The 13,356-nt window shown below is 51.8% G+C and overlaps 1 protein-coding gene across 8 annotated transcripts in view; it reads left to right on the top strand.

The window, feature by feature from the left end:
* SLC4A4 (solute carrier family 4 member 4) overlaps positions 1–13,356 on the top strand; it is a 182,786-nt gene that overhangs the window by 72,819 nt on the left and 96,611 nt on the right. For 7 of the 8 annotated variants that reach the window (XR_014184009.1, XR_014184010.1, XR_014184011.1 and 4 more), the window contains exons 4-5: positions 7,172–7,307; positions 12,062–12,222. Coding sequence is in view for 5 of the 8 variants with exons in the window: in XM_082052103.1 (XP_081908229.1) it covers positions 7,172–7,307; positions 12,062–12,222 (297 nt within the window). In the remaining 3 variants the exon portion in view is untranslated. The remainder of the gene's footprint in view (positions 1–7,171; positions 7,308–12,061; positions 12,223–13,356) is intronic. The other variant, XM_082052105.1, reaches the window with a different exon arrangement.

The raw sequence follows: 13,356 nt of genomic DNA, 5'->3' as shown, positions 1-13,356 counted from the left end.
CACTGTGAAAGCCGTACTGCTTTAAAATGGGAAACAGAAACGCCAAAGAAAACGCTGAGAAATAGGGGGCAGCTTTAGAGCTTTGTTATACACGACAGCCACCGTGCTGCTGGGTGACTGTGCTGGGGACGCGGATCCTCGCCGAGGCCGAGGGAGCCGTGGCGCCGGCAGCGCCCGCGCCGGCCTGGCGGGAGCGCGGAGCAGCCGGAGGAGCGCCCGGCTCCTGCGAGGTGCTGCTTTGTCTCTGTTAAAGTCCATTTGGCAACTGCACAGTAATAGCTCCTTAAAAATGTGCTGCAGTAGCAGTTTTGCACAACTTTAAGTGAGATGGCTGACCTCCAGGACTAGTCAGAAAATAGCGCTGTGGCCCGTGTTTCTAACCGGCTGCTTGTTATGGGGTTTCTGTCATGCCAGTGTGTGTTACAGGCGCGGGCTGGAGCGCCGCGGCACGGGCTGGCTCTTCCGTGAAAATAAGTGTAAAAGGCATCGCTGCCACCCGTATAATGAAAAACAGCACTTGGTGAATCTGGAAAGTTCTAAAAATTAAGTGTTTTCTCATTTTTCTAGCAGTTGGGAGGCTATTGGAGAATCGTGTGACACATGTACACCTGAAATGAGACTCAGGTCGTTGATATATTAAATATTCAGTCTGGCTGGACTTGCTAATCAGATAGCGGTGGGAGGCTATCAATAATGCATTGCGTTTGGAATGCACAGCTGCCTCTGCTCCTGACGCCTCTCATAGATACTGTTATTATTGTCTACACCTGAAGAACAGAGGTGATTTTGAAGACAGTTATTGGCAGTTAAAATGGAATGATGTTGGGGAAAGTTCACAATCAGACACGAGGTTTCGGACGCGGTGATCTGTCTACCATAATTGTGCATTTGGAATTAGCTGTGGCGTTTTGTTGCTGTTGTTTTTTGGTTGGTTGGTTGTTTTCGAGGCAGTGCCTTTTCTGTTACAGCTGACTGGCTCTTTCATTCGGTGATGCTGGTTTTGTTTGAAAGGTTGCTGGGCCGATTGTCCACACCGCTCACTGGTCCACGTGAGCCGTCTGCTGTAACTGAGTTGATTTGAGACATTTTTGGAAGAAGGGTCTTTTTTCTGCCCCTGTATCTCCAAGGAATGTTTCAGTAAAATACCTGTAGATAATGCTTGTCTATGTTGTCACAGCAGCCTTGAAAACGAAAGGAGCTGGGAATGCTCAGCAGATCGTTATGTAAGAGCTGCAGTTCTTCTGGCACTTGAGAGAACATGCTGTTAGTAAGCATTTGTCTAATACTGAAGATTTTTTGCAGATCAAAGACTTAATATACGCCACATGTTGCAGAGGAGCCTACAGTGGAACATGTACAATCATGCAGTACAATAATCCAGCAAACAGCTGGTTGTTCAGGAGGCAGCCGAGGCTGGGAAGGTCGCGCCCAAGGGATGGGGCTGTGTGCTTCCAGACGGCCGGGCAGCTTGGCCGGCGTCCCCTGGCTCCGCAGCCGTGGCCGGGCGGGGCGGCGCGGGGGGACGGGGCGGCGCGGGCGCCCCGCGGCTGCGGGCTCTGATCTGCTGCTGCCAGCGCGGGGCCGGAGCAGTCGCCTCTGTGGGCCTGTGCTCGCTCAGGGAGCTTCACCTGCAGGGCTGGTCGGCCACAGGTGGGCTTTTCGAGACTCCTGGTCTCGGGTGTGAGGCCACTTGTGTTGGTTGTTCAAGGGAGCTCATAAAACTGCGACCGTGGCAGCCGTGACCACCTGCACTTAGACGGCCCTCTGAGGTCTCATGTCACACGCTCGCTTTCAAATCTTCCTGCTTTTGACTCAGAAATTATTGTCTGCAATTGTTGCCGATCTGAGTAGCTGAGCTAGCTCTTGCTTGTATTAATCAAGCCAGGTAGATGCAGAGCAACGATCCTGCTGCAGAATCAAGGTGGCGTGAATCCTGTTGTTATCAGGGTGCGTTGCTGTGGTCCGGGTTCCTGCTGTGGTGGGGGTGGCGGGCAGGGAGCCTGTGGCTGCAGTCAAGTTGTACAAAGTGACAATCAAAATCAGAGCAAATCGCAATACTTTTCCTGTTCTCCTGGCCTTAGGAGCAGTTTTTGCACTGTCTTTGTGTCTGCAGAGCTCTGCCCTCGTGTTTCGTTTTTTGCTATGTGCAAGGCATGACTCCAAGCTAGAAAAGGGTTGTGCTGTTGGTGGGATTAGGATGGTCGAACTGCCTGGTTTGCTGCTCTCCTCAGTAACGCTGCCCGAGCGTGGGATTTTGCCATCCCAGTGGAAATTCACCCCCAGCGGTGCCTTGAATTGTGTGTAAAAATGCTCACACTTTGGGGCTTGTCTATGCACGAATGGCCAGGAAAGGTATAAATCATAAGGGAAGTGTTTATGCTGCATAAGGTCTTGTATAGACATTGGCACACAATTAAAATTGCTTCATGTAATTGATTCATTTTGGAAGCAAAGTCACCTGAACTAGAAAGAAAACACTTCAAATCTGATAAAAGTGTCTGCACAACTCCACCAACTCACTCCAACTTCACGTGGGTTTGAACCCGGTTTTGACTGACTCAGGACAGCCCCAGAAATTAATGGGAATACGATCGTGTCCTGTTGAAATCAGTGTGTTTGGAAAGCACATTTGTTACAAATAACCTTGAATGGTAATGTTACCACAGGCTTTGAGTCAGGATTCACGCCAAGTCTCTTGAGGATTATTGTAGCTGTTAAAGGACCTGAAGGAAAGGAGAACTGTGTGTTAAACCTCTGTGGCCTTGAGTGGAGGAGCAGTTGTCTGCGGTGCAGGTCCCAGGGTTTTCAGAGGTGCCACCGGTAACAGCAACCTGAAAAACACAGGGCGGGAAAAAACATGGAGTTCGATTTGAGAAGAGGGTGGTTTAGTTGTGCATCACCCCAAACAAGTCCGCCCCGATCCCCGCGTTCCAGGCCAGCCTCGGCCACCGCGGGAGCCGGGCGCCGCCGTCTGCCCGCGGCTGCGCTGCAGGAGGTGACCGGGGACAGCGAGGTGCCACCGAGGCCGGGGACAGCGAGGTGCCACCGGGGCCCGGGGACAGCGAGGTGCCACCGGGGCCCAGGGACAGCGAGGTGCCACCGGGGCCGGGGACAGCGAGGTGCCACCGAGGCCGGGGACAGCGAGGTGCCACCGGGGCCCGGGGACAGCGAGGTGCCACCGGGGCCCGGGGACAGCGAGGTGCCACCGGGGCCGGGGACAGCGAGGTGCCACCGAGGCCGGGGACAGCGAGGTGCCACCGCGGCCCGGGGACAGCGAGGTGCCACCGGGGCCCGGGGACAGCGAGGTGCCACCGGGGCCCGGGGACAGCGAGGTGCCACCGCGGCCCGGGGACAGCGAGGTGCCACCGGGGCCGGGGACAGCGAGGTGCCACCGAGGCCGGGGACAGCGAGGTGCCACCGAGGCCGGGGACAGCGAGGTGCCACCGGGGCCCGGGGACAGCGAGGTGCCACCGGGGCCCGGGGACAGCGAGGTGCCACCGGGGCCCGGGGACAGCGAGGTGCCACCGAGGCCGGGGACAGCGAGGTGCCACCGGGGCCCGGGGACAGCGAGGTGCCACCGGGGCCGGGGACAGCGAGGTGCCACCGGGGCCCAGGGACAGCGAGGTGCCACCGGGGCCCAGGGACAGCGAGGTGCCACCGGGGCCGGGGACAGCGAGGTGCCACCGGGGCCCAGGGACAGCGAGGTGCCACCGGGGCCCAGGGACAGCGAGGTGCCACCGCAGCCCGGGGACAGCGAGGTGCCACCGAGGCCGGGGACAGCGAGGTGCCACCGGGCCCGGGGACAGCGAGGTGCCACCGGGGCCCGGGGACAGCGAGGTGCCGCCACCGGGTCTGGGGACAGCGAGGTGCCACCGGGGCCCGGGGACAGCGAGGTGCCACCGGGCCCGGGCAGCGCCCGCGTCCCCGCCGCGCTCGCGGGGGCCTGGAGCTCGACGTGGCTGACGGGAGCTGGTCGCGCTGCAATCGCGTCTCTCCCTGTTTCTGAGCTGCCGGAGATCTCTCTGTGTTGATGGAGATTGATTTTGCCTTTGGGAACCCGAGGGGATAAGTTGTACTTGTAATTGGCCTGAACTGAACTGCGGGAAACTGCTGATGTGTCCATTCTCTTTGCAAGTGATGTGTTTTATAAGCAGCTTCGTGGACCACTTGTGGCTGAACCTAAGAGCAGGAAAGGCTGGGGGGTAAGAGGTGTCATTTATGGGTGGCAATACCTGTGTTTAAATGTTGCGCTCGAGCATTTTACCATAGACAATACCTTAATTCCTCTCCACCCAGGGAAAATTACAGTGCTAGCTACATGAATCTGTTACTTCTGTCTGTTGATCATCAGGTTGTTTCTTGAACGAGACAGCAAGGAAAATAAGGTTAAAAAGGCGTTAGCGGCAGCGGATCCTGCCGTCAGTGCTGCTGGTTCCAGCAGCCCCGGGCGGGCTGGGGCGCAGAGGCCGGGGCGGGCTGGGGCGCAAAGGCCGGGGCGGGCTGGGGCGCAGAGGCCGGGGTGATGGCCGAGGCCGGGGCGATGGCCGAGGCTGGGGCGCAGAGGCCGGGGTGATGGCCGAGGCCGGGGCGGGCTGGGGCGCAGAGGCCGGGGTGATGGCCGAGGCCGGGGCGGGCTGGGGCGCAGAGGCCGGGGGGTCTGCAGGGTCCAGTTTTAAGCCTGAGACTCAGCTGTGGCTCTGTACTTAGCACACAGTGTTCGCTCAGGAGATTAAGATGAAAATATGTTCTCCTTGCTAAAGAGAGCACATAAACAACCCGTAAACGGCCCATTAACCTACAAAATTTGCAGTAAAGAGCATGTGGTAAAGCGAGCCATAGGAGACCTGTGACCCAGCAAATGCCTTAATTGGATTTTGAACCTTATCGTCTGTGCTAAATGCAACTAATAGGAAATTAGTAAAAACGAAAGAATACGTGAAAGAAGGGGAGACCTGAGATGCACATCCCGGTTTGGTGGAGCATTTCTGTAATTCCTGTCCTGACACACTTCAGCGAGCAAAATATTGAGGGTGGTGATTGTGGAATGGTTGTGTTACAGGCTCGGGTATCAGAGTAACACATCCATGTAATAGAGCCTGCTTGAAAATGACTGGAAACAGGTGATTTTCCCATGAGCTGTACCGCTGCCTTGAGCAGCTCCAGCGGCTCTGCGGTCACTCGGGCGGGCTGCTCGAGGCGCCCCGCCTGCTGTGCTCCAAGCTGCTTTTTGAAGTCACAGGACGTGCATTTATTGCGTTTCTGCTGTGAAACCACCAAACGCCTGGAGAATGGCAGGCAGTTAGTAGCGGTGCTTTTCAACTAAATTTAAACAAATTAAGTAAAGCCGCAGCAGTAGATCATAGAAGTTTGCAGGCTCATGCAGTGAGCTGTTTTGTGTTCCTTTCTGTGTGATGGGTTGTGTAGGGGACACATGTCTGTGTCCATGTCCAAAGCGTTACTGCAACAGAACTAAGTGCTGTTGTGTTATGCACGATCCACTGCGACAGTGGCATTTAACGCCTTAGCTGACTCTCTGGCTCCTGTTTTAATAGGTATTTTGTATCTGTGCGCCCAGGGCGGGGTTCCGGCCCGCGGCCGGTGTGTCGGAGCAGAGCTGCGGGTTCGGGCTCAGACGCTGCCCGGGAGGCGCTTCAGCCAGCTGGGCTGTGTTGGGCACCGGAGCTGGAACCTCCTGGTGCTCGGGTGCCTTGGTTTAAGCACTAAATCCTGGCACCAGCGGCTGAGCGGGGTTGACTGTGTAAGGCTGAGCTCAAGTGTTATGCCTAATTGCACTTCTGGAATAGGATAATCTTAATTATTTACTCTAATGTTTGTTTTCAGCATGTTTTAGATGCAGATTTTTAGTCCAAATTGCTTTTAGAAGTGCAAGGACAGAAAACCCCACAAACAACCAACCAAACAAAAATCCCAGTACATTTTTATTGAATTATTACTGTTAATAGAAATAGAAATACATTTTATATTATGATATAATGAATTTACATCAACTTTTGCTTAACAGCCTAAGATGAAAGCTGTGAAAGCATCTTAAAAAACAATAACAGGAAGGTATGAGAGGGCACGTTTCTTATTGGTTCTTTTTCTCACATTCCAAAAGGAGACTTTGTTTACCCTGGAAAAATCAGCGGTGATTGGACACCTGGTGTAATTAATTACTTTGCAACAGACAGCTGATGTTTAGGAAGGAAATGAGTTTTTAGCAGAGCTGTTCAAAGTTCAGTGTGCCGTGTGACGGTGACGACCGCGGCAGACGGGTGTCTGTCCGACGGGTGTCTGTCCGACGGGTGTCTGTCCGACGGGTGTCTGTCCGACGGGTGTCTGTCCGAGCGCCCCCGCGCTCCGGCTCCCGGGATCTGCACAGCCGCGGGCTCGCTTCTTGGATGTTCAGTCACCTGTGTTTCCTAACCAGGGAGGGCTTTCTGCTCATTTCACTTGAGCTAATAATGCAAACGGACGTGGCGTGTGCCATCCAAAGAGCCCATGTTGAACATAGTTTCTTGGGCAGCCTTTTCCTGATGGGAACAGTTGTTGTTTGTCAGTGCATTGGTGCCTGACTAAATGCATTGGGTTGCATTCTTCATGTATAGATGACCCAACCTTTCTGTTAAATATTCCTGTGTTTTCCAGCAGTGGGTCTGGGAGGGTTTCAGCCTGCCTGGGCAGGCCAATGGCAGCCGAGCCTTGGGGACAGGGAGGGGACAGCAGCCATGGGATGCTGTCGCAGCAAGCCCCAAGAGAGTTTGGCTCAAACTGGTTTTACGTCATATAAAAAAGGGGGCGAAGGATCCCAGGTGATCAGAGTACGAAAGGTCCTTGGGCACGCACCATAGAGCATATTGGTTTTGATCTTGATAGCGCTTTTTTTTTTACAAGGGCTGCAAATTGCTGTCAGATAGGGCTGTAGGAAGAGCCGAGCTTTCTTGAACTTTACTCCCAGCTTGAACTTTTCAGGAGTGAGTGAGAGGCGAGGAAGGGGAGAGAGGGAGGCAGACGCACCCTCGCGCCCCTCTGTCCGCAGCAACTAGGATGTCAGGTGGAGAGGAGAGCCTGGAGAAGCAGCCGAATGGCTTTGGGGAGACGGGCAGGGAGCGCAGCCGCACGTCCCTGGTCATCTCGCAGGCTCTTAACCGCAGTATTTTCACCTCTGCAGTCTCCCCCGCTGCCGAACGCATCCGCTTCATCCTCGGAGAGGAAGATGACAGCCCCGCGCCCCCTCAGCTCTTCACGGAGCTGGATGAGCTCCTGGCCGTCGATGGACAAGAGATGGAGTGGAAGGAGACCGCAAGGTGAGTTGGTTTTCCTTCACCCTGCGAGGGAAGGGAAGCTGCACAGGGTTCCTGTGGGAAATTACTTCTTAATATTCAGCAGAGGCAGTTTCTGTGCTACGGGACAGCTTGAGGAAACTCACAGAAAGGAGCCCGTGAAGTTGGAATTATCTTCCTGCTGTGAACCGGAGTGTTTGTTTAAATATCCCTTTAAAGCAAAAGCTAGAAAAAATGGAGTGCCAAATGTATTTGAAAATGTTGCCTTTGGAGACCTAACAGATTCATGGGCTTTTTGGTGCTTTGCAAAGAATGACAATATCTTGGCCAGAACTGTTGGAAATTGGTGCCTGAATAAAGCTTCTGCAAATGTATTAAACCTACTTCAGTTCTGTTGCCCAGAAGACCTGACTCCCCCCCCAGCACACGTTGGAAGGCTTTGACCGTCTCTCTCGTATTGAGTTACTGATGAGATTAATTTTAAATAGGCAAAAAAAACGAAAGGTTTTTTTCTTTAGAGTGTTATTCAAGGGGTGTTTTGGATTGGGTCGCTCGCATTGAATTTTGGTCCTCTCCCTGTTTCCTTCATGGTGCTGTTTTAGGACTGGCATGGTTTTTGACCTAGTTGACCTCTTTTAGATGTAGTTTATTTTTGAACAAATCCAAAAGAGCCTTTGGATTGGAGTCATGATCTAAAGGCTGCTGTTTAGCCCTTAAACCTTATAAAATGGTAACTTTTTTTATATAATGGAAATGTTTTTCTTGGCTCGCGTTAAAAGGTGAACCCCTAGTTACGGTGTGGTTGCTGCGAAGGCTGACACACGGCACTGGAGAGAGACGCTGGCCCCGGCGGAGCGCGGCGGGGCTTCGCTGCCCCGTCCCCAGTCCGCTCTTCACCCGGGGCTCTTCGTTTCCTTTCTTGTGCCTGGGCTAAGCTCTTTCCCCACCTTCCAGCCCTAAGGGCACCTACTGTGTTGGTAGTTAGCCCGCGTTGTTTGGTTACCATAATCTTCTTTACCTGCGATTTAATGAACCGCTCCACCACCTACCCCTTTACCCCCTTATCTTTATTTTTACTCCTTGGTCACTTGGAGAGCCTATTTAAAGACTTTTCACCTTTTACTCTTTAACTTCTGACTTATTGGTCATCCTTTTCTCCCTTTATTGCTGTTCTGCCCTCTTATCATTTGTCTGGTATTTGCATTTTGTCATCTGTACTGCTCACCTCTGCTTTTTGCAGCCAGTTACGCTTTCCTCTGCCCATGTGTCGACCTTTGAGAAGGCTTGCTGAACTCTAGTTTGTTAAAGCTTTGGCACAGTTCAGACCTTCGTGGTGTGTTTCTTCTCACGCAGTCTCTTTGGTTTCCCCTTTGCAGTACGAGCATTAGCAAGCTTTGTTTTCCTCCAGCTCACCAGTGTCAGCCGTCAGAAGAAAGATGCCCCGCGTCCTGTGCGACGGGTCACAGAGCGCTGCTGGTTCTCGGGAGCGTTTGTCACGAGCCCTCCGCTCCGGCATTGAGGAAGCTCCTAGCGGGGTGTGCTTACGCGCTTTGTGCTGCCGCGTGGCTGTAGAGAAGAAGGGAGGTTTTCTTCTCCTCTGGCAGATGCTTCTGGTTTTGTGCGTTTCCACAGATTTTTGGTAGAAGTGCTAGATGGAGCTGCATATGTAATTCTCTCTCTTTAAATAGCTGGTAGATGTCACAGAAAATTTCTTACAGGAACCTTAAAGCTGCTGATTTAAAGATGTTTTCAGAGGGGACCTTTAGTTGCCCATCTTGGTTCCGGGTTCATGTCGGTTGAGCCGTGTGCGCTGCAGCCGCTGTGCGAACAGGCAGCGGTTGTCACCTGCGCGTGGTGACAGTTCTGATGGTAGGTGAGACCAGCCCGTGACCCGGGCTGGATCGTGACCATGGACCTTGGCGTGGTCCCGTTCCCTGTTAGCACATGGTGCTGTCAGGACACGGCCAACAATAAAGGGCCACTTGGAAAAAACATCTTCAGTGTAGACCAACTTTCTCCCAGCAAAGCCCTGTAAATACGGTGGAAAGAGAGCAGTAAAAGGGAAGGTTTACTGCCGTTAAAGGGTAACCTAGAGATTTGGGTCACTGGGTGGTTCATTTTGTTGGTGCTTGTCGTTATTTCACCTGGTGCGGATGGACAAGTTCTTGCACTAGCATGGGAATATTGGCGTTTCAGCAATAGTTACGGGATACAGAGCAAACCAGCAATGCGAGAAGACCTGAAGCAGCTTGAGGGCACCGGTCTGTGCCGAGGTTCGGTACAGAACACCTGCAGCCATGATGTGCACACCATAGTGGGGATCATCATTCTGCGAGACGAGGATGGTAGAAAGGTCACGAGATGACAGTGGAAAGGAATGAAAGGATGGTGGGCAGGTGTTTTTTAAATCTTCCATTGGGGTCATCTTCATGTGAACTCTGTCAGACAGTGCATTTACACCCTCCAGCCCTGTGCACATTGTAGGGCTTTGGGCTCGCTTGCTAAACCTTAACAGGCTGCAGCTACCTGATGATAATTTTATTGTGGCATCGTTACCTTCTGGTAGGTCAGTTATGACACTGTTGCCCCAAGGGTGAGTCTTCCCGTGATCTGTGATCCCAGAGCCACATTTGCTCCCCAGGGGACACGTTTGGCCCCCGGGAGGTGGAAGAGGCCATCTTCGCTTCAGCTGGGACTCGTTCTTGTCACCATAGGCGTCAGCTACAAGTGAAGTGGCACACCAAATCGATTCCATTGGACTCAAAACGAAGATTTCTGCTTGCCTGTAAGCCTCTGTTTGCCTTGCGTGCTTGCTGGCAGCTGGAGTAGTTAATGAGGTGAAGCGGAGAACAGTAACTAAAAAACCATAAAGGACAAGACGCTAATTAGATGTATAGAAGGCCACTTGGACAGCTTAGCTTAACTACATACTGCAGGTTTGTGTGCAAGGTGGTTTTCCATTGGGACTTCAGAATGAAATGTCTGGATGGGCTTGAACTCTGCCGAGGAGAGGAGTTATTCCAGGAACCGTGCTGAGTCCAGCAGGGGATAGTTCAGACAGGCTTGCAAGTCAAAATTAGGTTTACTGTGTTTGTGTTGTGCATTATAGTCAGAAAAGTAAACAGAAAGCAAATATTGATAATCCTGAATAGTACACCTTCACTGAAAGAGAAACCTCTGATTTGCAGCCTTTATGTTGTTGTTACAGGCTAAACTGCATCTCAGCGGCACGTTTGCGTACAGAACATATATCCTGTGAAATTCACAGATTTGCAGCTGCCCAAGTCCCTTGGGTGTCTGGGAAACACCTACGTGTCTGCACTAAAGAGAACCTTATTATTCTGAGACCAAATTCAGTTCTTTAGCTTGGGTTTAAAAAAAATAGTGTAAAAAGAGTTTATTGCAATTGAAAAATGTAATTGATGAGTCCTCCAGTAACACATTTTTCAGGCTTAAATATAATTTCACTTGTTGTTAATAATAGTCCTTAGAACCAATTAATGAAATAACCGCCTTACCTTTACACACGTGGTTTTTGTTTTAATAATCCCCTTACATTAGTCACTGGAATTTTAATTTTCCACATATATTGAAATAGTATCTCAAACTGGATTAAAAGGTGCTTCGACTTTGCAATTAGATGATATTAAAACCGCCCTTTGTGGGCACCCCGAGCTTTCAGCAGCGCCGCGCTGGGCGCCGCGGTGCCGGCGCAAGGGCTGAGGTGCTGCTCCTCCCGTTCGGGGCGGTTTCCTGCCCCGCGTCCCGCAGAGGAGCAGTTTGCTCTGCACACCCTGGGGTGCCGGGGGAGCCCCCTCGGGTTCAACCTCCCGCTCGCAGCTGCCAGGACACGGGCGTAGGGCTTAGCGGTGCAAAGAGTGCTTTGCCCAGGACGGGATTCAACCTTTGCTCTAATCTTCAACTAGACAGGAGCCTTCTGGGCTTTTTCAGACATCCTTGGTTAAATCATTAATGGTCAGAGAGCGGAGGGAAACAACGAACCCCTTAATTAGTGTCTTCTCCTTGGGCGTCTCGCTCCTGCTAAGAACGTGTCGGGTTTGTTGGGATGTGCTTCTCCCCTTCGCCTCGTGCGGCCTGTTGCTCTTGGGCGGTGTTACTCAGTGCTGCTGCCTGTTGTCAAGGCTGCTGAGCTGTGGCAGTGGCTGAAGTTGTCAGATGTTATGGCCTGGATTTGAATACGGGAAAGCAAGTCATGCTTCCAGAAGTGCTGATTTATTGTAATTTTGTTTTTTAAGTTTTGGAGCTGTGGTGCTCAGCGCTTCTCCTGGCCAGGTGCTTGAGATGAGTTGCGAAGGGTGAATGCAGTGGCCTGACTGTCCCTCCCTGGGCTCCGGTGGCGCATCGGTCGAGCCGTTGCGCTGGGTTTGGTGCAGTGTCAGGTTAGACCCGGTTGTGCAAACTGCGGGGGGAACTCCCAAGTCTCAGCTGACTCGGTGAGACCACCTGTGTACTCTTGGCCTGGAGCAAACATCAGGTAAGCTGTGTTAGTTTAAGTCTAGGTGAAAGGTATTAAAGATAACACGTTTTACTTGACATTCGCAATAGTTTACAGGCAGGTGGAGCATTATTGCCGCTCAGCTGACACATGCCAGTTTGTTAAGCCTTTGCAACTTGATCATGGATTTGTGGCTGCGGGAAAATGCGTGTGCTTGACCTTGTCGATAGCCGTGATGGTTCAGCTGTCTTGCTTCTTTCAGAGACGTGTCTGGAAGGAGCCACCAAGTTTAATGTGGTCTTGTTGCTCTGCCCTCTCGTAGGTGGATAAAGTTTGAGGAGAAGGTAGAACAAGGTGGGGAGCGATGGAGTAAACCTCACGTGGCCACGTTGTCCCTGCACAGCTTGTTTGAGTTGAGGACATGCATAGAGAAGGGGTCCATAATGCTGGATATGGAGGCCTCTTCTCTCCCGCAGGTGGTGGGTAAGTAAAGCTGCCTTGGTTCTTTCCCGCGACTCTTCCCTGCCACTTTTTGATAACCCTGATGACAGTTTCACTGATGGTTTCAATGAAAAAGTGCTGCTTGTTCATTAAAAGGGGAAAATAAAGAAGTAATCCTCCAAGGAATAACAGGAAAAGCTGGAAAGGACCTGGGGAAGGATAAGAGGTAAATGAAAGGAGTTCTTCTCAATTCAGGAAGATGAGCAGAAGAATTGACTTGAATGATGATCACACTTACTCCTAACTGTTTTTTTGGCGATTATATAGAATCATTTGGATCCTGAAGTAGATATCCTAAGTTATATCTGATATCCTAAGATACCACTACATGTGTGTGAGCACAATAGCGTACGCTGCCTTAGTTAATGTTTATGGTCAGAAACACACCATTTTACAAGGCCACCTCTTCCAGGACAGTGCCGCCTGCCTGGTGCGGTTTCTGGCCGCGCGGTTGGACCGCGGCTGGTTTTGGGGAGGTCGGGGGCGCTGGGAGCAGGTGGGTGGCGTTGGGCACGGGGAGCTCCCCGCCAGCAGCGGGGATGAGCAGCAGTCACAGGACCGGCTGGTGCCTCGCTCTGCCGAATGGGATGGCCCTTTATTTGTGGCCAAAATAGCCGTGGCCTGGAGTGACGCTTAGTGACATCGCTGAGATCTGTACCGTGTTCCTGGTGATGTGTGAGAAGACATAAAAAACAAATGTTCAACGTGAGCCGTCCAGTGGAGGTACCTTCAAACAGTACGCTGGGTTTAGAAGCCATTATGTGAAGAGGTGAAGAAAAAATGAAATACAAACCCCTCAGAACTTGGAGATTTGAATCATAATCTCCAGAGGCAGGCTCAGCATTGTCCTGGCTGTGGTTACCAAGTGACGAGTATTGCACTAGTTTGTAAGAGTTCAAGGTACAAAAGCTGCCTCTGATGTTGTCTTCAGAGTTTTAAGCTTAGTTTTGTAGGTGCTTAGGGTGATATTTATCTTTCTGTATTTTTGTATCCCTGTGTGCAGGTGCACAACTTTACAAAACCTTTTTTCTTTTTAATATTCTGAAGTTTTATGCTGAAGCTGAACATACCAGAGGAGATAGTGTCTCATGCCAGTGGTCCAAAACTTTAATCTTC

The sequence above is a fragment of the Streptopelia decaocto genome (genome assembly GCF_964273445.1).
Source record: "Streptopelia decaocto genome assembly, chromosome: 4".
In the NCBI taxonomy this organism is placed as follows: Eukaryota; Metazoa; Chordata; class Aves; order Columbiformes; family Columbidae; genus Streptopelia; species Streptopelia decaocto.
This window is presented reverse-complemented; position numbering and strand designations above follow the sequence as displayed.